This window comes from Equus caballus, chromosome 5 (genome assembly GCF_041296265.1).
Source record: "Equus caballus isolate H_3958 breed thoroughbred chromosome 5, TB-T2T, whole genome shotgun sequence".
Taxonomy (NCBI): Eukaryota; Metazoa; Chordata; class Mammalia; order Perissodactyla; family Equidae; genus Equus; species Equus caballus.
This window is the reverse complement of record NC_091688.1, coordinates 54739260-54764462: the sequence shown is the minus strand read 5'-3', so window position 1 is coordinate 54764462 and position 25203 is coordinate 54739260. Positions and strand designations below refer to the sequence as shown.

At 41.9% G+C, this 25203-nt stretch overlaps 1 protein-coding gene across 30 annotated transcripts in view; it reads left to right on the top strand.

The window, feature by feature from the left end:
• Nucleotides 1-25203, top strand: part of PDE4DIP (phosphodiesterase 4D interacting protein) — a 177002-nt gene that overhangs the window by 38855 nt on the left and 112944 nt on the right. For 21 of the 30 annotated variants that reach the window (XR_011439270.1, XM_070268424.1, XM_070268427.1 and 18 more), the window contains exon 4: nucleotides 811-921. Coding sequence is in view for 29 of the 30 variants with exons in the window: in XM_070268424.1 (XP_070124525.1) it covers nucleotides 811-921 (111 nt within the window). In the remaining variant the exon portion in view is untranslated. Of the gene's footprint in view, nucleotides 1-551; nucleotides 922-25203 lie in introns of those variants that run through there. The other 9 variants (XM_070268441.1, XM_070268435.1, XM_070268438.1 and 6 more) reach the window with 1 other exon arrangement.

The window sequence follows — 25203 nt, the reverse complement described above, 5'->3', positions numbered from 1 at the left end:
GGGTGGCTGTAGTGTGTATGAGGGGAGGTGCTTGGTAATAAAACCTATTTATTTTACTGCCTCAGGGACTGAAAATTCCAGGGAGGAAAATGGGGAAGGAACTGATTAGAGGGGAGCGTCTGAATCCTCAAAGGAAATTAGAGACCCCTGCGGTTAGTAGTTCTTTAAGATTTGCGCCTGACAGAGAGGGGCTATTTGACATGTGGTCACCATTTTGTACACATGTGCTCTTTCCTATAACAACTTATTTCTTTCTTCTGGCCACCCTTCTTTGGATTTTATTGTGCAAATCTGCCACCAGGAACTTAAATACCCATTCACATCCCCCACCCCCTTCATTTCCTTCTCTTTTTTGCAACCTCCCCATCACCTTGAATTACTCCATTCCCTATTTCCTGGAAGCTTCTCGGGATCAGTCCTCTCTTTTTTCTGAGAATCTGTTAACTGCCTGCAGTTGGACCTGGGAGGCTCTGGGAGGGTGACAGCCGAGTCCTGGCTTGGAGTCAGGTTACACCACTTGTGTCTGAGTTCACGCAGCATGTTCCTCTGTCAGGGATTCCGCAAATATCTCCCGGAGGTAAAAAAGGAAAGTGCGCTGTGCTCCAGCACCCAGAACAGTGAGCCCAGTCCCAAGTCCCCGAGAGAGCGCCAGCCGTCAGGGCCATGTCGCAGTAGCCTCAGCAGCGTCCCAGCCGGCTCGCTTCATGTCGCCGTGCAGCTGCACCAAGTTCCTGGGGTGAGGGTGCGACTGGGCATGCTCCTCCCCATGGGTTGCCCACCATGTCTAATGGATATCGCACTCTGTCCCAGCACCTCAATGACCTGAAGAAGGAGAACTTCAGCCTCAAGCTGCGCATCTACTTCCTGGAGGAGCGCATGCAGCAGAAGTATGAGGCCAGCCGGGAGGACATCTACAAGCGGGTGAGTGCAGGGGCTATGGACTCATCACTGGCGCGGGCTGGTGGCAGACCCACCGGAGTCATCGATATTCCAGGCTTTTGCTAGCTCTGCTCTGCTAATTAGCCAGGGAGGCGGGTTCCAGGCCCGGTCTAGTCACCTTAATGCTGTGTGACCTTGGACAACCCATTTCACCTCTTTTGTGCCTGTTTTCTACTTTCCTTCTCAGTAGAGAGAGGAAGCTGGATTAAATCAGAGGCTCTCCAACTCTGGTGTGGAACTGAACAGAACAATCACCTTGGGAGCTGGTTTAAAATGTAGATTCCATGCCTCACCCACAGGGATTCTGATTTAGTAACTGGGAGCTTCAAATTTTGCATTTTTACACAAGCCCCAGAGATGTCTCTGGAGCAAGTAGTTTCCAGATCACGTGTTCCGCTAGAGAAGTGCCCCTTCTAGCTCTGGCTCAATGGGGATGGAGAGGGATGCTCTGGAGACAAGGGCAGGGGCTGAGGACATTTCTGTTCCTTGAGAGATTTTTGTTTGCTTTTGAAGATGATTATGCAGATCAGCTTTTAGGACAGAATTTAGGCATTTCAGTCTTAGGCATAGTTCACCTTAGAATGAAGAAAAGGGTACTGATGGAATAGGAGCTGGCCTGAGGCGGGATGGGAGGGGGAATGGCAGCTTCCCTGAAAGGAAGGGCTGTCTTGCTTGATGGGTGAGTGGTTGGGGTGGGGAAGGAAGATGGAGGAGATTGGCTTAGTTGGGGGTGGGGCGAGACAGCACCTTGGTAAGAGGACATTAGGCTATGGCTTATGAGGATTAAGCTGCCTAACTGATTACCACAATATTGATTTCCTTAGCCTTCTTAGTGTCTGCACAAGCTCTGATGTAGCCTGAGTGACCTGGAGCTGGTTGCCTCTGATTTTATCAGAGATTCTCAATCTCCAGCTGTTTACACCAGAAGACTATACAAAGATTATCATTGTCTATGTGTGCTCTGTCCTGTTGAGAAGCTTGGGAAGCATTACAGGCTACTAAATAATATCTTGTTTCAGAGGAGTAACTGGTGTCTATGAAACCCAAATGAGTGTTTGGTAAATTCAAGTAATGTGGACAGCTAAGTCTGGGAGATTTAGCCCTATTTTCTTTCTTTCTTGAATTTCCATATTTTAACTGGAATTTTCCTGAAATTGGTCCAGAATGACCTTTCCTCTTGTATGTGGCTATATAGTGAGTGTGCCTCAGTGGGGTCGCCAGGGGTCAAGGAGGATATTGCCTAGTGAGGGTTGGTAACTCAGAGAGATGGAGAGAGGGGCAGGATGAGTGACAGTATTTGCCTCAGGGTAGGAATAGTGAATGAATTTGTTCACTACGCAGAGGGAGGAGCATTTCCTCATTAACTGTTTCCAAAGCAAGGCAGAAGGAAGGACAATTTCTTAGACAACTTGAGAGAAAGGATATTTTTAGCTTGAATCAACTGACTGCTTGAATCATCTGGTCTCACCCTCTGCTCTGCACTGGCTAAGGAGATAGTCTTCAGGGAATGCTTTGGGTGGGGTGTGAGAGGACACCATTGCTGTCCTGGAGAAGTGTGATTAAGGAGCCTGGGGGCAGTCACAGGACATTGTCATATGCAGAGGTGACAACCCTTTTGTTAGACTACTATTGTCATTAGTCCCATACAGGGAGTAGACATGGCCCTATCTCTTCCTAGTCTTAAGTGCAGAGGAGTCAGGCAGCTACTGGCATCATATGATTTGAGAGGTCTCAAGCTACTGTGTCCCCTCCTTTCCCTTCTCACCAAATCTTTGTTCAGTCCACCTGTCACATTACTCATCCCATTTGGCTATGATTATTTGGGGAACACTAAAGGCTTAGGTTAAAATGCTCTTATTATATTTTGGAAGCATAACACGCAAAGCCATTTTCAATCATTAACATCACAGTTGAAATTAGTTTATCACACTACGTAGAGATGAGGGATTAATAGAAACCACGGCAGTTCCATTTTGATGGAATGGCAAATGATTAGAAAACGACCACATCAGGAGCCCTGGACAACTAAGGGACCTAGGCGAGTTACTTAACCTCTCTCAGCCTGTTCTAGCCCCTGTAGAACTGGCATTAAAAATAACACACAGCACCACCGGCACTGAAATTCTTTGTTGAGAGTATGGATAAATGGCAGCCATAAAGACTGAATAAGAAGTCTTATATCAAAACACGTTGTAAACCTCACAGCTTCATACATATATGAGGGGATAGTAGTTACATGCCTACTAGTAGTGATAGTATGATATTTAAAAATGAGGAAGAGGTTTAGCTCTTTTAATATCACCCTGAGATATTCCCATGAATGTGTCTTAACGTTCATCCTTTTTAGTCACATTGTGATTCCACCAGGTTAGAATGATTAATTAGCAGCAATGTTGGTGAAGAGACCTTGAGAGTGACATGCCATGCATCAGATGGTAAGTCAGGTGGTTCAGATGGGTATTTAGAGCCCTGTTCTGTGACCAAACTTATCTTGATTTTTCTTTAGTTTTGGAAGGATACTTCTTTAAATATAGTAAAAACATTAAATCACATCCAACTAAGTTAGAATCTGCAATAATCTGGGTGCTGCATGCATGGTTCTCTTAAAGAAAAACACTGTTTATGAAACATATGTAATGCAGGTCTATTGTGAATAGTAATTATTTTATCATCTTATGAATTTTTGCTACGGCAGATTTTTGTTGAGATATTTGTACTTGAGTGAAAATTACGTCTTTGTGAGAGACAGTCAAGCATTTCACCATGATGGCTGCAGGGAAGGGCAGTATGGGAAACTTTAGGAGAAAAGGCCTGGAGAGAGGGTTCAATCTTTCTCTTTCCAAGTGGCAAGTCTTCCTTTAAAGACTTGATTGAGGGAGAGACTAAAACAGATATAATCCTTAATTGTAAAGGAAGCTGCAAGGATGTTTAATTGTATGAGAAGTTGTAAGACAGAGTTATGTGAAAACCTACAAGTACCAACTTCAAGCAAGTAAGTAAAAAAGGAGTTAAGAGTTTCTGTCTTTTAAGCTGTTCAGAGAACTCAGAAATAATCTTAGGACTCATACTAGTAATGGGTTAATAAAATAGTATTAAATTATACATAAAAACTGGTTCTGTGAGATTGGCTACTTTTCTGTTGACGTTTAAGTTAAACTATCCTTTAAGCTTCAATATTTGTAAGTAATTTAAAACACACACACACACACACACACACACACACAGGAGGAGGCTGCTTACACTCAGCACAGATAAACTGAGGCATACACCTGTATGATTAAGTACCACTGCCCCCTCTTGGTAGCAAATATTAATTGTAGGTTCAGTTTTTTGGGAAGACAATTTTGAACATGTGAAGCAAGGAAAGGAAAAACCATTGCACAACATACAGCTCCTGATTCAGGAGCAAAGTAAAGTGAGAAAATGCTGAGTGGTCCACAGCTGAGTATGGCCCACTCCTAGGGAGACTGGCTTGTTAGCATTTCTGGACTGCAGCTGCTCTGGTAAATAATTTCTGGGTGGCAACTTAGCTGACTTCCTCGTTGCTGTTGATTATCTAATCCAGCATATTCTCATGATAGCTGAGGATGCCGCCATTAGAAATACGCCTGACCATGGAATTTATGAAATCCACTGCTGTGTGGTAAACACCCAGTCCCCAAACAGCACACAAAACCACCGTTCACTGTGTGTTTTTCCCCATGATGACTACTCACTTGTCAAACTTGTGTGAATTTATTATCACCCAAGGCTGCTTTAAAAAAGATTTAAGGTTCCATTCTAAAAATGGAATTTAAAACCTGACAGGGCTAGATCCAATAACAAAAGCACCAGGAGAAACTGAATGTTGTCATCCTGGACCAGATAGAGTCAATGTTTAAATATGACATATTTGATGGTAGAAGGTTAAAGTGGATCTGTCCTTTAGATGGGAATTCAAAGAGTTGTGTTCCATTCTTTTTATGGTTCTTAAACTACCTGACTTCTTTGAGCTGTGTGGTTTCTCATCTTTCAGATTGGATAACACTTTTCCTGAGCAAACTTTGAAGCTTATACATAGCATATTTCTGCTACTCGATTTTAAAAATCATGATGAACAGCCTACTGACTTTACTTGCAGTTTTCATCATTTCTACTACTCTGCTATCATTGGGTATAGTAGTTAAGAGGATGAACCAGAGAGACCTAAGATGGAATCTTGGTTCTACCACTTGCTATCTGTGTTAACTTGGGCAAATACTGTAGTTTCTCTGTGCTGAACTGGGTGTGGTAATAGCACCTATTTTATAGGGTCTGGGGGAGGAGTCAGTGAGCCAATTACTTGAAATCAGCACAATGCCTATCATATTGTAAGCCCTCAAGAAATATTTGCCATTATTGTGACAAACTGAGATGATAAAATTGTCCAGGTAAGTCCAATTACTGGACACATTTGATCTGGATGATTTTTTTATTCAAAATCAGTTTTTTTTCCCCCTCAATAGTGGATTTGGGGCCATTTGTCCTATTTATCTCAATTCTCCATTTTAGTTTGCCCAGGTATAAATAACATAATATAATCTGTGTTCCTATTGCAGCAAATCTACTGTCGCCCTCAAACACAAATGTTTCTTCAAAGAGAATAAATAAGAAAGGCTGGATTTGTTAAGTTTCTTTTTTAAAAAATAAAATATTGTATTTAGTCATGGTACAACGTCCTTTGCTTTCACAAAAATTATTATTATTATCACTGTGATTGGTTATAATTCAAAATTTTTTATCTTCTTGGTTTAATACTTTGTGCTGTAGTTTGATCTGGCTCTAAATTCAGCTTGTTTTTTATTTTTTTATTTTTAAGACCTAGCTTTTTTTAAATTGAGATATAATTGGCATATAACACTATATTCATTTCAAGTATGCAGCATGATGATCTGACATGTGCATATTATGAAAAGATCACCACAATAAGTCTAGTTAACATCTGTCACCACACATAGTTACAAATTTCCTTTCTTTTGATGGGAACTTTTAAGATCTACTCTCCTTATTAAATTCCTTTGGCTCACTGGTTAATTTTCTTTAGTCCTAGCCTGATTTCTTTAGGCTTTGGGCAATATGATGAATAATACTGTACGTGCAGACTTACTGTGCTAAGAAGCACCCAAAAGTTCAGTGAGGTCCCAAGGAACTCCATCAGGCTGTATGAAACTCTCCTCGAGCCAATGGAAGGCTATTACAGAAGGACGAACATCTTTGAGGGATATCACAGTGTAGGGACACAAGTTGTGGACTCAATCAGAAAACCTGAATTCTGAATCTACTTTTGCCTACTGCATGTCGTTGGCCTTGGTCTCAACTTCTTTGGGCCTTAGTCTCCTGAAGTGGAGGCACGAATTCCTGCCCTGTCCTCCTCTCCATAGGTAGGCATGTTTTAATGTGTTAGATACTAAATAACTATAAAGGATTATTACAGTCCTGTGTGCCTGCAGACACATACTAGAGAGTATGCGCCTTCTCAGATTATTATCTAAAGTGGCCGCAGCAGCTGCTGGTGGGGTGTGGAATAGTTTCTTCTTATATGTAACAGAGGTGACTCTGCTTTTTTACAATTGGATATCTTGTTTAGATAGCTGCTCAGGTTACCCTCACCTGGCCCCACATGTTTTACCTACATGAACTTTAAGAAATGTGTATAGTAGAGAGGGGAGAAATATAAGTAAAGAGAGAGAAGTAAGAACTACTTTGGCCAAACTATTTTTACACAGTTCCCTGGAAGCCTGGTATGAACATAGTCTGTGTGTGTTCATATCTGTGCACACTATGTGTGCTAACTCCTCATTCTCACCTTCTGAGGTCTTTGAAGCCCTGCTTGTCCATTTCCTTTTCTTTTTGGGAGTGGCAGTAGGAAGAAAGTAGAGAAACTCTATTCATTAAATAGTTGCAGCCAATATTTGTGTTCTTGGTTAAAGATTTTTTTAGGGGCTGGCCTGGTGGCATAGTGGTTAAGTTCACACACTCTGCTTTGGTGGCCTGGAGTTTGTGGGTTTGGATCCTGGGCACAGACCTACACACACATCAAGCCATGCTGTGGCAGTGACCCACATGTAAAATACAGGAAGATTGCCACAGATGGTCACTCAGGGCCAGTCTTCTTCACCAAAAAAAAAAAAAAATTAAAAAATGTAAACTTCAGACCTATTAGGATGGCTAAAAAAAAAAACAACCCAGAAAATAACATATGGTAGCCAGGATGTGGAGAAACTGGAAACACTGTATATAGCTGATTGGAAATATGAAATGGTATAGCTGCTGTGGAAAAAAGTATGGATATGCCTCAAGAAATTAAACATAGAATATTAGATGATCCAGGAATTCCACTTCTAGGTATATACCCAAAGGAAGTGAAAGCAGGGACTCGAACAGATTTTTGTACATACATTCATAGCAGCGTTATTCATAACAGCAAAAGGGTAGAAGCAACCTAAGTGTCCATTGACAGCTGAATGGATAAACAAAATGGGGTACATAGTACAATGGAATATTATGTAGCCTTCAAAAGGAAGGAAATTCTGACACATGTTACAACGTGGATGAACTTTGAGAACATTATGCTAAGTGAAGTAAACCAGTCACAAAAGGACAAATATTATATGTTTCCACTTATGTGAGGTATCTTGGGCAGTCAAATTCATAGAGACAGAGAGTAGAGTGGTGGTTTCTAGGTACTGGGGGGAGGGGGGTGATTGGGAGTTATTGTTTAATGGGCACAATCAGTTGGGGAAAAAGTTCTGGAGATGGACATTTGCACAACAATATGAATGACCTTAATGCCACCGAACGATATACTTAAAAATTGATTAAAATCGTAAATTTTATGTTATGTATAAGGAAGAAGGGAAGAAGAAATTGTTTCCTTTAAATACTTAAAACCTTTTCTTCCATCCACTGGGGAACAAATCAAAACTAAATTCTGGAGCCTGATTTAATTCTAATCCACTTTCAGTTATCCCCTTACCTATGTCTACATGATTCTGCATAAACTTATTAAAAGCCACGTCTTCTTCCTATTAGTTAAGTACATCCAGGTTTACACACTGATAGAAGTAGTATGATATACTTGAAAGGGTAAGCATTCTGAGTTCCTGTCTCAGATGTTTCCCTCATTTGTATTATCATCGTGGCCATTCGTTTACTCATGTTTGCACACATCATTCATTCATTCAAGTGTCTATTGACTATCTACTATATATGAGCTACTGTGTTGGATGCTGGTAGAGAAAGATATCAACAAATAAATAAAAATGATATAATAAGGGCTACCAAAGAAGTATGTGTAACTTGCTTTATAGTACTAAGGAGAATGGCAAAATCCACCAGGAAAGGGCTTGCCAAGCATATGACATTTGAATTGAATCTTAAAAGATAATAACACAACAAAGAATGGGGAAGAGCATTTGAGGCAGAAGAAAAAGTATATATAAGGGCACCGAAACATGGAAAAGCATTGTGTGCTTGGCAGTACTTCAAGCTGTTCAGTATGGCTTGAACTAGTGGTATCGAGGACTTGTGGTGGTGGTAAGATGTGACTGGAAAGGTAAGCAGAGGACAGGTCATAGAGAGCTTTGGATTTATCCACGCATCCATTAATAAATAGTAATTGGGTGCCTACTATATGCCAAGTATTATGCTGGAAGTTGGGACTTTAAAGATGAATAAAACGTAAGTGATAGAATGTGGTGAAAAAGCAATAATAGAGATGCACACAAAGCATAAGGGAACTCATACGGCATCTCTAACTCAACTGGATAGAGTAGATGGAAGGAAAATCTACAAAGGATTCTTTGAGGAGATGACCCCTGAGTTTTGTCTTCAAAGAGAAGTAAGCTTTAGTTAGTCAGTGGATGGTGGGGTGGAAACAAAGGGCTCTTGCCAGAAGCAAAAACCTAGAGACAAGAAACCATATGGGATGTGTGGAGAATTGTAAGTGATTTTCTGTTGCTAAACTTAAGTACTGGGTATAGAATGAGGCTGAAGATTATGCAGGGCACAATCTTTTGTGCCGTTTTAAAGAGTGTAGACTTTATCCTGAGGTGATAAGGAGCCATTGATAGGCTTTAAGCAGCAGGGAACAGGCTAGATCCTTCTGGTGGGTGGGGATGATGGACTCAAGGAAGATAAGGCAGGAGGACAGACAGGCCAGACAAGAGATGATGAGGACCTAAATGAGGGCCCTGGCAATAGGAATAGAGGGGAAGGAACTGATCTGCGAAATATTTAGGAGGTAAAATATCTGTATGACTTGGTGATTGATGGGGTGGGAAGACTGAGGGAAAGCAATCAAGAAGACTGCCAAGTTCCTAGCTAAGACAAGTCACTTTTTCTGGGCCTCTGGTTCTTATGTATAAAATGGTGGGCTGGACATCTCTCCCAGCTCCAGAGTTCTATGATGTTGCAGCCTCTTTGGACTTTCACCCTGAAGTAGGGAGTTGCTTCTCTTCTCCCTGTCTCTCAGCTCCTCTGATGCCTTCTCAGTAAGGGAGGCACCCGCAGAGCTGAGACGGCTTTAAAACCACCAGCCTGTGTCAGGAAAATCTAGTGCTGTTACCAGGTAGCTGGAGTTATAATTAGCCCAGTTGCTAGGGAAAAACTGAGATTCTGTAAGGTTGGACTGCCAGAAACAGCTTTTCCTTACTGGATGAATTTGTTTGTTTGCAGGAACAAAGTGAATATGGATGGAGTGTTTTTAATGTGCTTTTGGAGAATTCAGTTTTTGCCCAGGGTGTGAAATACGTTAAAAGCAGAAAATAGGTTTGTGCTAGGGCTACTCAACGTCTTATCTGTGGTAGGAGGAGTGGGCAAAATTCTGCTTTGATATTATGTGGATAGCCGGAAAGAGACTTATTTCACCTGAAGGAGGCAAATAAGAACGTAGAATCATGGTTTAGAGCCACAGAGGGTGTTGGAGACAGTCTGTAGACCCCCTTCACTTTTTGTGTGTGTGTGTGTAAGGAAGACAGATTGTCCCTGGGCTAACATCCGTGCCAATCTCCCTCTATGTTTTGTATGCGAGATGCTACCACAGTGTGGCCTGGCAAGCGGTGTGTAGGTCTGCACCTGGGATCCGAATCCTCGAACCCTAGGCCGCCGAAGCAGAGTGCGTGAACTTACCGCTACGCCACTGGGCCGGCCCCATCCCTTTCACTTTTTAAGAAAGCATTTTATTTTAAAATAAATTTAGACTTATAGGAAAGTTGCAAAAATAGTATAGAGAGTTCTTATATACCATTCATTCAGCTTTCTCTAATGAGTACGCCTTTCATTTTAAAGATAATGAGACTGAGGCCCAGAATGGGTAAATGACTTGCCTAAGGTCACACGACAAATTAATGGCCAAATTGAAACTGGAATCCAGGAGGTCTTGCTTCCTTTCCAGGCACTTTCAGTGACTTCCTCGATCTTCAACAAAATCAAGGAATTTCTATGCTTGTCAGAAGTTTAAACTTTCTTCCCTTTTGCCCTCCTGGGCTAAAATAGAATACGTAAAGCAGGAGCTAGAGTAAGTCACAGATAAATGATTCTGTACCCTGTGCCTCCTGCCAAAAGAAAATATTTAGTTCTTCAGCCTGCATGCCCCTTCCCCAGGAGCTTCATCTATATGTTCCTAAAAGCCACTGTGAACTTTTTTTTTTGGCATTGCTTCCTCCTCTGGTCCTTGCCATCTCATCTAAGCAAGTTCAACTTCACAGAGAAATGAGGCTGTGTTGTACTTGGAGAAGACACAGCTTGGGGTCTGGTGCAAACTGGAAATGGGCCCACCCTATCGTATTAAGTAGCAGCTAATCCACCCACACACCAAAAGACTGATCCGACTTGGTACATGCCGTTCTGTGGAGAGCTAAGTAATAGGTGGCTTTTTGCCAAGTAACTTTAGAAAGGACTGTGGGCTACGCTGGGCAGTTACCATCCCTATTATTTGGAAACTTGGCTTGAAGAGGTTGGGAGTCAAAGAAAGGCACAGGCTGCCCTGTAATGCCAGCTTTTCATCTCCCAACCTCATGCAAGTCCCCCCTGCCATGAACGGCAAGAAGCCACATTTTTATGCACACAGGGTCTCAGAAAGCCCACATGGAGGCTTGAGAAGGAAGCCCTCCTCCGAGGCCCCTCAGGCAAGTGGAGGGAGGCTGCCATCCTGAAGGCCATGACCCGGAGCTGCAAGAGGAGAGTCCAGGCACTGGCTGAGGGCCAGAAGTAAGCAAGTCCTTCCAGGTCACTTTTTCTTGATGGGTTGCAGAGCTTCTCTCTGAGGCCGCATGAGTGTCTTTCCCTCTCAGAGACTCTCTAATGGACCTCCCTGTTATCCAGATTCTCTCCAGTTAGGCTGAGTATCTACTCAATGCAAACATAAACCTTGTCCTGCCCACCTAGGACAACTCAATTGATGATAAGGTGTGTTGTCATGACTCTGCTCCAAAGTCAGGAACTCCTGAGTCCAGAGCTGGACCCTAGGGTCTTCCCAGCACACAAATCAAATGAAGGTAGTGAACCTCTGGGGCTCAGAGGAGCAGATCCCTTAGAGGTGAGGAGCAGTCTCTCTTCTAAGTCTGGTTCTTTCTCTCCGACCCCTTCCAGTCTGTGGGATTGTGAAGAAGCTGAGCTTGCTACCAGAACGTTTAGAGCCTTAGAGGACTGAGGCAGAGGCAGGATAATAATAACTGATCTTTGCCAGCTTCTGTGAAGCTGGGGGTGAGAACCATAGGGGTTCTGTTAGCTGTGGAAAGCTTGGTTATGTAGGACCACCTAAAGGGGCTTGCTTGAACTGCTCCAGCTAGAGGGTGGTGATGTCAAATAGAACTGGAACTCCACCTCAGGCTTTCTCTACCTTCTTTTGGCCCTCAGCTGCTGACTTCCTATTTTCTCCCTCCTCTCATTCCTCTCCTGTTTCCCCTACTTCTTCAAGGTGTCAGGGTATGTCATCAGTGCCTAAGGGTCTTGATATAAGATGGAGGAAAATAAATCGTCCTGAGGAGAACAGCCAGAGGACTTCTCTGTCCTTTCTAGGCTACTTGTCTCCAGGAGAGGTTTCTAGATCCAGGTCTTGTCCAAACTTCTGGTATCAGGATTCTCCCCACTCTTAGGCTCTTTCTGTCCTTTGTCACATATCCTTTCTCCTTTCCCCAATTTCACATATACACATGGAAAAGAAATGCTAAACGCTTCCTATTTAAACCCTGTGGAGGAGGAAATCCATTTAGTGTTTACTGTGTGCCGGGCACTATGCTGTGCATGTTATACATATTTAATCTCAACCACATAATAGCCCTATGAAGTTGGTGTCTTGTCCCCATTTTCGCGGACCAGCTTTTCCATTAATAGCCTCAGGGAGTGTACCTGGTGTCCCAGCGGCCCCATGGCCTAAATTCTTCGGTTAATAGCAAGGCCTTGGCACATTCTTTAGAATTTAAAGTTAGTCCCTCTTTCAAATGCAAACGATGTTTTTTAGTGAATAACTCTACATTGTGTTAGGGTTTGACTAAAGAGAAAGATCTCTAGTCAAGGATACCCATTTTCATAGTCGCTTTCGCTGAGATTGTGGCAGGAAGAAGGCGTTGTCTCATTGATGTATCTGCAGTAAAAGGTGGCATTGACCTCATTTTTACTTGTGAAACAGGTGCAAACTGCCACGTGGAATGTAATAGACACCAGGCTGTCCTTATCCCTGTGCACTGCCCTGTCAGACTTGTGCTGAGTCTGGCCTGAAGCTCCAGAAATTCAGAGGAAATTGGAAAATACTCAAACCAAAATAAAAATTAGAAAATGAGGCTTATGAGAAGAGGGCAATGGAATTGGAATTTTCACTTTGGGGAAGCACAGGGTCAGACGTAACCTAATAGATGTTAGGTACTTGAAGTCTCTGTGTGTGACAGATGGTCATTAGCTTTGCCCTGTTTCTGCTGAGAATACAAATAGATTGATCCTAGTTTAAACATAAGCATGAAGCCTCATTCATTTAAAAATACTTTTTGAGCACCTACTGTGTGCTAGGTGGAAGTGGTTGGAATGTAAATCAACAAAATAGAGAAACATTCCTACCCTCATGGAATTTATATTCTGGCATGAGGAGACAGACAATGAACAATAAACTTTATAAATAAATAAATATGTAGTCTGTTGGAAAGTGGTAAGTCCTCTTGGGGAAAAAAAAAGAAAAACATAAGAGTGGAGGGCAGGTTGCATATTTAAAAAGTGGTCAGGGGAGGCCACATTTAGAAAGTGATTTTAAAAGCATATGTGCATATTTATTATCTCACTGTTTATGTGGGCCAGTAATCCAGGCACAGCTTAGCTGAGTTCTCTGCTTAGGGTTTCACTGGGCTACAACCAAGGTATTGGCCAGGCTGAATTCTCATCTGGAGGCTTGACTGGGGAAGGATCTGCTTTTGAGCTCATGTGGGTTCTTGGCAGAATTCATTTCCTTGTGGTGGTAGGACTAAGGGTTCCAGCTTCTTGCGGGATGTTGGCTACAGGCTGCCCATAGTTCCTTGAAGCCACCTGCTTTTCCTTGTCAGGTAGGCTTTCTCCCCATGGCCACTTACTTCATCAAGTCAGCAAGGAGAGGCTCTAGAGCAAGGCTGCTAGCAAGACAGAGACTTAAAACTTAACATAGTCACAAATGTGACATTCCATCACCTTTGCCATATGCTATTGGGTAGAAGCAAGTTACACATCCTGCCCATACTCAAGGGGAGAGGATTACAGAAAAGCATGAACATGGGATCATGGACAGCCATGTTAGAATCTATCTACCATATGATCCTTCCCACTTTTTGTTTTTTTTTTGGCAGAGATGGGATGGAAAGGGAAGTAAATAAACATGAGAGTGACTAATGGAGGAAGATTTGTTCCTAGGTTTTACCTTTAGAACATTAATAGCTCTCAAGGCTGACCTGAGACAATGAAAACATCCCAGATGGGTGGTCTCTGTGCTGAGCTCCTTGCTCACCCTTTGCACTTGGCTGTTTGCATTGCCACTTCCTTTATCATATCTGTTTTTCTTTTCATCTTTCTGTTTAAATCAACTTTACTAAGTGTATAGTTTGATGAATTTGAATAAATACATACATCCATGCAATAACCACCACACAATCAAGATTTAAAACATTTTCATCACCCGAAAAAGTTGCCATATGTCCCCGTGATACCAATTCTCTCATACCTCTGCCTGCAAGAAGCCATTGATCTGATTTCTGACTATAGTTTAGTTTTGTCTATTCTAGAATTTCATATAAATGGAATCATACAGTATAGATTCTCATGTTTGGCTTTTTTCACTTAGCATAATGATTTTGAGGATCATCCATGTCGTTTTTGTCAGTAGTTCATTGCTTGTTATTGCTGAATAGTATTCTGTTGTATGAATATAATGCAATTTGTTTATCCATTCACCTGTTGATGAATATATGGATTGTGTCCAGTGATTGGCTATTATGAATAAAGCCGCTATGAATATTCATATATAAGTCTTTATTTCTCTTGTGTAGATATCCAGTAGTGGAAATGTTCAGTCATGTAATAAGCATATATTTCAATTTATAAGATACTGCCAAACTGTTTTCCAAAGTGGGTATGCTACAGAAAATGATTTTTAAGCAACAACTTGAAGGAAATGAGGAAGTTAGCTAAACAGATAACTGGAGATAGAATATTCCAGGGAGAGAAAAAGAGAAAAGCCATGGGAGCTGAAGCAGCTTGAGAAAGGGCAAGAATGCTGGGAATGAGGCCCCAGAGGTAATGGGGCTGGTGTACCTCAGATAGGCCCTTATAGATAATTTTAAAGACTTCAGCTTTTCCTCTGATTGACAAGGGAAGCCATTGAAGGGTTTTGCACGGAGGAGTGCATATTACAGCCCTATCTGACTTTGAAAAGATCATTGTGGTTACAGTATTGTGAATAGGCTGTAGAAAAGTGAGGGTAGAAGGCAGAAGGGCTATTAGGAAGCTATTGCAGTAATCCACAATCCACGTAGAAGATGATGGCGATCAGACTAAGGTAGTAACAATTGATGTGGGGGTGAAGGTAGCACCAGCAGGATTTGCTGATGGACTGGATGTAGAATGTGAGAGAAAGAAAGGAATCAAGGAAGACTCCAAGGCTTTTGGCCTAAGTAACTGGAAGGATGGAGTTACCATAATTAAATAGGGAAGGATATGTATAGAGCTGGTTTGAGGGTGGAGAGTGGGTGTTTAATTTTGGACATTTTGTGTTTGAGAAATTTCTGGGACATTTCCAGTGGCAATCTCAAGTAAGCAGTTGAATATATAAGTCTAAAGTTCTGGGTGAAGGGTTGGGCTGGAGATGTAAATTTGGGAGTTGTAAGCATATAGATGACATTTAAAGTCATGAGACTGTATAAGATCACCAAGTGAGTTACATCTACCAAGGGGGAAGAGAAGAGGATCAAAGATTTAACCATGGGTCACTCTCACATTAATAGTTTGGGGAAAGGAGGAAGAACCAGCAAAGGAGATAGAAAAGCTGCAACTGGTGAAGTGGGAGGAAAGCCAAGAGTCAGGAGTCCTGGAAGCCAAATAAAGAAAGTATATAATGGAAGAGGGAGGGATCAACCTTTTGAAATGCTGCTGCTAACTCCAGTACTGTGATGACTAAGAATTGACCTTTGGATTTTACAATATGAGTGTCATTAGTGATCTTGATTAGAGTAGCTTTGGTGGACTGGTGGAGGCAAAAGACTGATTGCAGTAGGTTTAACAAAAAAATCAGAGAAGAATTGGAGTCAATGAGTATGACTGATGATGTTGAGGAGTTTTGTTGCAAAGGAGAGTGAAGAAATGGGACGGTAAGGGTAAGGGGGTCCATAGAAGATTTTACTACATACCTAGTAAGGGTGTGGGGTCCATAGAAGATTTTTAAAAAGATGGATGAATAATAGCTTGTTTGTATACCAGTAGAATTTTCCAATAGAAAATGAAATATTGATGGAGGGGAGAAGGGGAGACTTTCTGGATGTTATTTTTGAGAGGTAAAATAAGGCCTAAAGCGTAATGAAATGTTTGGCTTTAGATAGGAGCATGGATAATCAATCTGTGGTCACAAGTGAGAAGACAGCGTGTGAGCATAGATGCTGGTAGATATGCAGATATGGTGGTAGGAGACTGTCAGAGTTTTCTTCTATTGTTTCAATATCCTCAGTGAGGCAGGAAGCAAGCTTTCTTCTCCCACTGTGTATTTTCAAACTTGTTCCTAGAGTGAGTCACTCTCCTTCATGTGTACTAATTCCTGCTGACACATCCTTATTTACACCTGCAATGTCTGTATCCCTTTTCTCTGCTTATCCAAACCCTACTCAGGTTTCAGAGTCCAACTCGGATTCCTCCTGCTCAGGTGGGCCTTTCCTCATCACCACTGAGAGAAATCACCTTTCACTCTCTGTGCTCTTCCAGCAATTACAGTTCAGATACATTATTTGGCATGTGTTTAATCCCTGGCTGGCAATTATCTCTCCATGTATCTCTCCTTTAGATTATAAACACTTTGTGGGTTGGATTGATCTCAAACCTTCTCTGTGCCCTTCAACATAATCTTCAACATTGTTGAGCCCATAATAGAAACTCAGAAAGTTTGTGTGGATTGATTGCAAACACCCTAGAAGTTGCAAGTGGGGCTCATCTGTACCGAAAAGGTGGAAGGGGAGACCATGTTTCTATCCTTTGCTGTGTCCTCCACCTGAGAGGCCCAGAAGCTGTGCTTTCAAGCACCCTGCGTGAACTTCCAACTCTTCTTGGAGCTGAGCCATCTCTCCAAGAGAAAGGCCAGCAGAAGTAGGAAGCAGACAAATTGAGAAAAGGAACAGTGGAAGAAGAGGAAATTCTTGACAGTGAGAATTGTTTAAGTGTGGGTTGTTTTATTTTGAACAACATCCATTCCTTGGATAAATGTATAATCCTCTTCTATGTGTGGGACCCCTGCTAGCAATGGGGATATAATGGTGAGAAGCTGGAGCGGGTCTCTGCCTTCCTGACACTTACAGTTTAGTGTCTGACCATTGTTTGAATAGTCCTGTGATCTGACTCCTGTTCAGTGTCATGCTTATTATCACCCCCTAAGATAGTTCTGCTTCATTTATTGTTCGCTGGAGTCATTCTGTGTTTTGTTGGTTGATGAATGCCATCACCCCATAAAACTCTTATGGGGGTTCTTATACCACAGGCTTAACTGTGATGCAGGTCAGGGCATGTCTTCGTGTAATGTGCTTAAGCTAGTAGATCTTTTGCCTAACATCTCATAAAGCAACGCTGTCCAACAGAAATATAATGCAAGTGACAGATGAAATTTAAAATTTTCTAGTGGCTATATTAAAAGAAAGTAAAAAGAAACGTGTAAAGTTAATGTTAATAATGTATTTAAAATATTAGCATTTCAGGGGCCATCCTGGTGGCACAGTGGTTAAGTTTGCGTGCTCTGCTCCAGCAGCCCAGGGTTTGTGGGTTCAGACCCCAGGCATGGACCTTCACACTGCTCATCAAGTTATGCTGCGGCAGGCGTCCCATATACAAAATGGAGGAAGACTGGCAACAGATGTTAGCTCAGGGCCACTCTTCCTCACCAATAAATAAATAAATAAATAAATAAATAAATAGCTTTTCAATATGAAATCAGTCTTTAAAAATTGAGATTTTATGTTCTTTGGTTATGGTTAGTCTTCAATCCAGTGTGTACTAAGTCTTTGACGTGCTTACAGCATATTTCAATTTGGACCAGTTACATCTCAAGGCTTCGATAGCTACATGTGGCTCGTGGCTGCCGTCCTGGATGGTGTAGCTGTAGACTCTGGTCTAAGTGTTGTCCCGGGTCGCAGATAGAGGTATAGCTTCAGAAGAGCTGCCTGATCATAGGACCTGGCTTCAGGACACAGCTAGGCTTTCAAGAGGAGTGACAGCCAGGTGTTGGAACTTAGACTCCAGTTTGTAATGTAAACTTCAATGTAAGAAAAACTATCCTGGACATTGTAGGACACCAATGAGTGGCTTTATCCTTTTTGGAGAATAGATCAAAGCACCAATATCAATCCAGAATTGAGAGCTGAATTTGGGGATAAATGTCAGATCATGTTAGATGTCACAGAGAGTTTAAAATATTTAGTAGGCCATTAATTTTCTATGCACCAATTTATCTATAGAAAAATTAGTAGCTTTTTAGTTTATACTTTTAAACTCCACTTAGGCCCCGGTGCTATCCTTGCTGCCCCAAGAGAAGTCACAGAAAGCACAGGATGGTTGCCCTGAGCTCCAGCTCGTAAGTGCTGAGGGAAATAATCGTTCTGAGCATCCCTCTCAGCCCCTTCCATGGGGCTAGGTCCTGTCTCCACGCAAGGTGTCCTGGGGACTGCTGGGCTCCAGCCTCACACCCGGCTCTCACAGGAGGCCTGTACTTTGCTAAATTAAGCCCAGTCAGGCCTATTTGTAAACAGAGAGCCTCCAGCCAAGTGAGAGAGATTGTGCTGCAAAGGAATGTGCCGGGGAGAGGGAGAGAGCCACTGAGATCATCGGTATTTATGTGTATGTTTTCACTTACCAGATCAACAGAGGCTTCTGGGACTCTACCAAGATTTTAACAGGGTGACTGAGAAGGCTTCAAGTTGGAAATCAGTGTGAACACCATGGAGTGTGTATACTGGGACCTCTGAGCTCAGAGTCTAAATAAAACAAGCCCAAGACACCTCATATTTTTCCCCATATTTTTAAATAGACTTTATTTTTTAGAGCAGTTTCAGGTTCACAGCAAAACTGAGCAGCAGGTACAGAGATTTCCCATATTGCGCCTGCCCTCCACCCCCACACGCACAGTCTCTCCCACCATCAAAATCCAAGGAAACCTCATGTTCATGTATCTTTTTCTCTTTTTGTGATGAAGTTTCTCCCTGAGCTAACATCTGTGCCAATCTTCTTCTTTTTGCTTGAGGAAGATTGCCCCTGAGCTATCATCTATGCCAATCTTCCCCTATTTTGTGTGTGGGACACTGCCACAGCCTGGCTTGATGAGCAGTGTGTAGGTCCGTGCCCGGGATCTGAACATGCAAACCCCAGGCCAGTGAAGTGGAGTGTGCCAGTTTAACCACTGCGCTGCTGGGCTGGCCCCATTTATTCATTTATTTATTTTTTTGTGAGGAAGATTGTCCCTGACCTAACATCTATTGCTGACCTTCTTCTTTTGGCTTGAGGAAGATTGCTGCCGAGCTAACATCTGTGCCAATCTTCTTCTATTTTATGTGAGATGCCTCCACAAGGTGGCTTGACTAGCGGTGCTAGGTCCGTGCCTGGGATCCAAACCTGTGAACCCCAGGCTGCTGAAGTGGAGCGTGTGAACTTACCCACTATGCCACTGTGTAGGCCCCTAATCTATCTTTTCTTGGTTTCCTAAACTCAGGGTTGACCAGAAATAGCTCCCTCTCCTTGCAATTCATGCATCTTACTGCCTTTGGGGAAATGAGTGTTTATTGAACATTTACTATGTATCAGGTATTTTCATTTAAATCTTTTCATTTAATTTTCACAATATCCCTGAAAGGTAGTGATTGATGCTTGAAGGAACTAAAACTTAGGTAAAGAGATTTACCTCTAGAGAATACAGAAGATGAAGTATGTGGAACATGTGAAACTGTAAAAAATGGCTAAATATCTGCACTTTCATGTGATTCAATCAGTAGAATATCAGAGTTAGTATTTGAACCCAGGCTAGTTTAGTTCTAAAGTCTACACTCTTTCCATTATTCCATACCACTGTCCTAAGGACCAGATTCTTTATTTTCCCTTGGCAGTGCTGTAGTTTCAGATTTCTATCCCTCCTCACTAAAAGATTAGACTGGGTTGTTGAGAGGAAGGGCAACCCAAGGGATGACGTATCTTGCATTCAGTCTGCGGGTGTTTCTTTGGAGGCTGAAGCTGGGAATTACAGGATGGACCTGCATTGATTTGTGTATCTGCTGCTATTTATATCTGCCACCTGTGAGCATTGCCATACAGTGATCTGATTCTGGGTCTCTTCTGTTTATCACACTGTGCTATAAACAGCTGTTGAATTGCCGCCACCCCCCCCCAACCCCCCCCCCCACCCCCCCGCCGACACCCGGCTGTAAATTCCCTAAGGACTGAGGTGGGGAATAACGATTATGTTTGCCTTGCTCTTTCTAGTACCCTCTTACAGTGCTTGCACATCCAGAGTGGGTGCTCAGTAAATATTTGATGAAAAAAACAAATGAATAAACAAATGCTACTATTGCACAAGTCAGCTATCCTGTCCTCTGCCCAATGAATACCCTGTCTGTCTCTCATTCTGTCTGTCTCTCTCCCTCGCTCTCTCTCTCTCTCTCTCACACACACACACACACACGCCCTGTGTCTGTCCAAATACCTGGTCACCTTAGAACTAGTCCATGGCCTCAGTACTTTAGCAGGTGTGGATGTCTGTGTTTGTCTTCTCAAGGTAAACTGGGCTGGGAAGGGAATGGCATTGTTTTCAGACCTCTACTAAGGACTGACGTGGGTTGGACTTGAAAGAGTGACTTGAAGAGAGGAGTGTTGCCATTTGGATGTGGATCCTTGTATTTTGTATTGTATAAACAGAAACTTTTCCACTTGGTTTTTTTCCATGTCTTTGAGGGGCTGGACACTAAAGCAGGCTCTGGCAGGAAGGTGCCTGGCCTTGTAGTCTTCTGGTTACCAAGGCTGAGGACACTGCCCTACTGTCCTTTCCCTGTCAATGAAGGCCATTTGTCACATGTTAGGGCAATCTGTGTGTCTAATTCGGGGCTTAACTGTACTAGTAGAAGACGGAGAACCTGAAATTTGTAGAAAGGCAAGGATTGTATTTCTGAATAAAATCTTTCCTCCACCCTAGGGTCTAAGGACTTTAATATTTTGCATTTGAACATCTTCTGGCTAGACAGCTATATCAACATAGAAGATGAGCAATGCATGTGGTATTATAATTCTTATGGGCAAAAGGGAGAGGCTTTGATTAAAATTAATTGACTATATGAAAACATAAAGCTTTGAGGGCAACTAGTCTAATGTCACACAATTAGTTAATGACAGAGCCTAATACTTAGACCCATTAGGGTTCTATTTTGCTTTAAAAGTGGGTAAATGGAAAGAAACTTCATCTACAAAAGAACTCACTTGGAAGCTACTAAAATGTGTTTCTAGGGATTGTGAGGGATCAGCCCCTTGTGCCCTGGTCAGGACAGACAGATCTTATGAAAAGGAAGAGGATGCTGGAATCCTAAGCTGTATTGAGAATTCTAGTGACTGGAGTTGCCCTGGGGCAAGTTATTTTGTTACCACCCAAGATGGGGGGGGTCATCCGCCCGCTGCAAGGCATGCCAATAGTGGAGAGGCAAGGTGGTAGGAGAGAAAGGGTTTTATTACAGCTTGCTAGCAAGGGGGAAGATGGCTGACTAATGTCCGAAAGACCCACCTTACAGAGCAAAGACTACAGGCCAGTTATTATAGGGTGCTGGTCTTCAGGTGAGGGAGGCATCTGGTCTCTGGTTGGGGCAGACATCTGGTCGTAGTTCTGAGAGTCTTTTGTTTTACTGGATGTGCATCAGAGACTGGAGCAACACCTTCTACCCTGATCTTTCAGTTGTCATTGATGATGGCTATCAGCATAGACTCTCTGCCCAGGGGTCATCACATTCCTAAGGAACTCAAAAGAACAAAGTTATCAACTTATACCAGCTGGGAGGGGCCATAAAAATCTACAGAGTATGTCTGGGTTAGGTAATCAGAGGTCATTCAAAGTTACAATATGGTTTCTGTTCCATAATATGGCTTCCCTTTGGCCAACCTTGTATTGAGCCAGTATCAGTTTCTCCTTTTTATGCCTCAGTTTTAGCAATCTTTTATCTTCATTGGGATAATAATATACCTCTTGGAGAAGATACCTCTCAGTTTAAAACAGAAAAAGTCTTTTAAAGGCTTCAGAAAGAAAGCTCTTTGCACAGTCACACAGCGTTATCCTATCCCCCTTTTTACTCACTCACACATATTGTCATTCCACTTCTGCCTGCCCTTAGTCTGTTTTTTGGTTGGTTCACTCATTCAGTGCATTTACTGCACACAGAGTTACACACAGAGCACATAGACCAAGGTATATGAGGGCCCCAGCTTAGTCACAGCTGCTAGTTATTTGAGTTAGTCACTGTGCTGGGTTCTTTACATAGGTTGTTTTATTTATTCCTCCCTACAACCCCTAAGGTAATTTTTCTAACCCCATTTTATAGATGAGGAAATTAGATTCTAAGGAGTTAAATAACTTACACAAAAAAGGTCACCCAGCTAGTAAGTGGCAGAAAGGCCTTTAGGGCTCTACTGTTCTGAGACCTGTGTCCCAGCCTCACAAAGCTAAAAGGCAAGGGCAAATCCGGCTAGTTCCACCACACCATCATTTTTCTGTCCCTAGGGAGTCTGTAATTTAAAAGGGTAAATAAGACATGTAGAAATGCAAAACCTTATATGATGTGTCAGTATTGAAGTACAAAAACAATGATGTTATGAAAAATCAGGGGCATAAGAAATGACTTTTAATTGGGGGGAGATAAAGTAAGTCTTCACAAGGGACATGGCAGTTAAAGATGAAGCTGAAGGGAGAACAATGACAAGGCACTGAGACAGCATAGGTTGTGTGTGGGAAATCCAGTTAGACTGGCAGAGTATGATGGGCGATAAACCTGGATAGGTAGGGTGAGGTCAAATTTAGACTCTATTATCAGGCTCAGTTGTGTAAAACTTAATTGCTGTGCAGTTCAAAACCATTAAAAGCGTTTTGAATAAAGGGAGTAAACTTATCTCTGACTAAATTAGTAAACGTTTAAATGGTGGAGAGACTGAGGTTGGGGAGACCAGTGAGGAGACTATTTACTCTGATCCCAGTGAGAAAGAAGGAGTACCTCATAGCGTGCTAACCGTGTGGCTTGCTTGCAAGGAAGGGCAGGATTGGAAAGAGATTTTGAAATGCCCAGTGCTAATCTCTGTTAGAGAAACTTGAAGAGAACGTATAGTTTGCTCTGTAGTTCAGATGTAATAATAATGTTCCTATGTGCCAGACACTGTTCTAAGTGCATATGTGGTATGCAATATGTAGTAATTGTTGTCATTTAAGTATTATAACTTCCTAGAGCTTTTAAAAACATTTTCATAATAATTTAATTAAGGTAAAATTCACACACCATTATAACTCACCCCTTTATACAATTTAATGTACATGCCAATGTTTTTAGTCTATCCACAGAGTTGTGAAAATATTATAATTTTAGAACCTTTTCATCGCTGTGGAAAGAAACCCTAACCCATTAACCATCACTCCCCAGTTCCCTTCTCTCTCTCGAGCCTGAGTGAGCCACCAGTATACTTTATTTCTCTGTGGATTTGCCTGTTCTGGACATTTCATATAAATGGAATCATACAGTGTGTGGAACCACACAATGTGTGGTTCTATGTAACTGACTTCTTTCACTTAGCATGTTTTCAAGGTTCACTCATGTTGTAGCATGTATCATCCTTTCTAACAGCCAAATAATATTTAATTGTATGGATATATCACATTTTGTTTATCCATTCATCAATGGATGAAATTTTTAAAATTATTCTAGAACTTTGCTGTGTCAAATATTTATGCTTGAAATAAGTGAACTACTGAATGGCACTTGTACATTTGGATTGTATAGCAATTTCTATCTTAATACTGTATTTCCCTATCTACAATGACCTTTTCCACCCTTCTCTATCTTCCTCACCCATTAATTCTTCCCTGGGTTAGGCCATATCTGAATTTCCTCATCAATGATCGCCTTTAGCATTTTTCATCCATACCTTGGAATTTTCCTCTTGTCTCCTCAACTGGATTGCAAGCATACTGAGTGTAAGAAATCCATGCTAGACAACTTCCTTATTCCCCAGAGAACCTTTAAATGGCCTTTTGACACTGAGAAGGTTAAGTTGGAGGACAAGGGCCTACGAGTCTCAGCAGACCCATTAATGCTCCCTGGCTGTGGCCACACTTTTTCAGTTTAAATGTCTCCCTCCTCCGCTCCTAGAAATGTCTTGTGGAATATTTGTGGGCGACAGTGTGACTATTATTGACCTAGTTAATATAATGAGTAATAATGCTTCTAATCTAGTGCCAAAAGGATTGATTTATTTTGCATTAAGATTTTTTTTTAATTGGCTAGACAAATCCATTTCTCTTCTGTTTTTTAAACAGTAGTTTTTTAGGGTTCGCTGTGCCATGGCTTCTACTGGAGCAAAATTTTGGAAATCCTATTATTTTTAAAAGGGGTAGCCACATTGTGCATTATATGAGAGTGGATCAATTGATATAGGTAAAATTGGAGCATTGGAAAGGAGCGAGGTAACTGGTCACTGCCCGTTGCTTTTAACCCAAATCTATGTTGAACTTTACAGTAAACACCAGGGTGGAAACCAATTCTGGAGAATCCTGTGTTGGATTGCTGTTAAAGCTCTGGTCTAGGGATGTTTCCTGAAACAACACAAGCTACCAGCATGGAGAGTCTGATTAAACACAGTTAATCTACAAACTCATCGCTAGCCCAGTCCTCTAGTTCTAGCTACTAACATTATGATGAAAGTTTATTGTATTTCACATTTAATTTCAACTTCATCCTTGAAACTTTTCCTTGAAGTAAATGGGTGACTACTCCTCTGGGGACATGGAGAAAATGAGATTCTCTCCTCCTCAGCCACCCTTTTCTTGAGTACTTACATTTCCTTAGAAATATTTTTTTGCACCAATCTTCTTCTACTTTGTATGTGGGATGCTGCCACAGCATGGCTTGATGAGTGGTGTGTAGGTCCACGCTGGAACCTGTGAACCCTGGGCCACCAAAGCGGAGCATGCGAACTTAACAACTACGCTGCCAGACCAGCTCCTTCTTAGAAACCTTGACAAAGCCTTGACGAGATTTGGTGATAAGATAAGCAAATGCAGCTAATTTGGAATCCACTTCAGCTATACTTGAAATTAACAATTTACATATGAATATTTACTATGGAGAGTGAATAAATGCGATAACCTAATAGAGAATGGAGAAATGTTGTAAACTATGCAGTGACTTTCCTGCAGGAAGAAGTTACAGAAGGGTTAGACTTTAATGCTGTAAATTGGTACCCACTTGCATTTCCATGTGGTAAGATTTTGTAGCACCCATGAAATTACTTTGATCCACTAGAATAATTGATCATAAGGTTTAG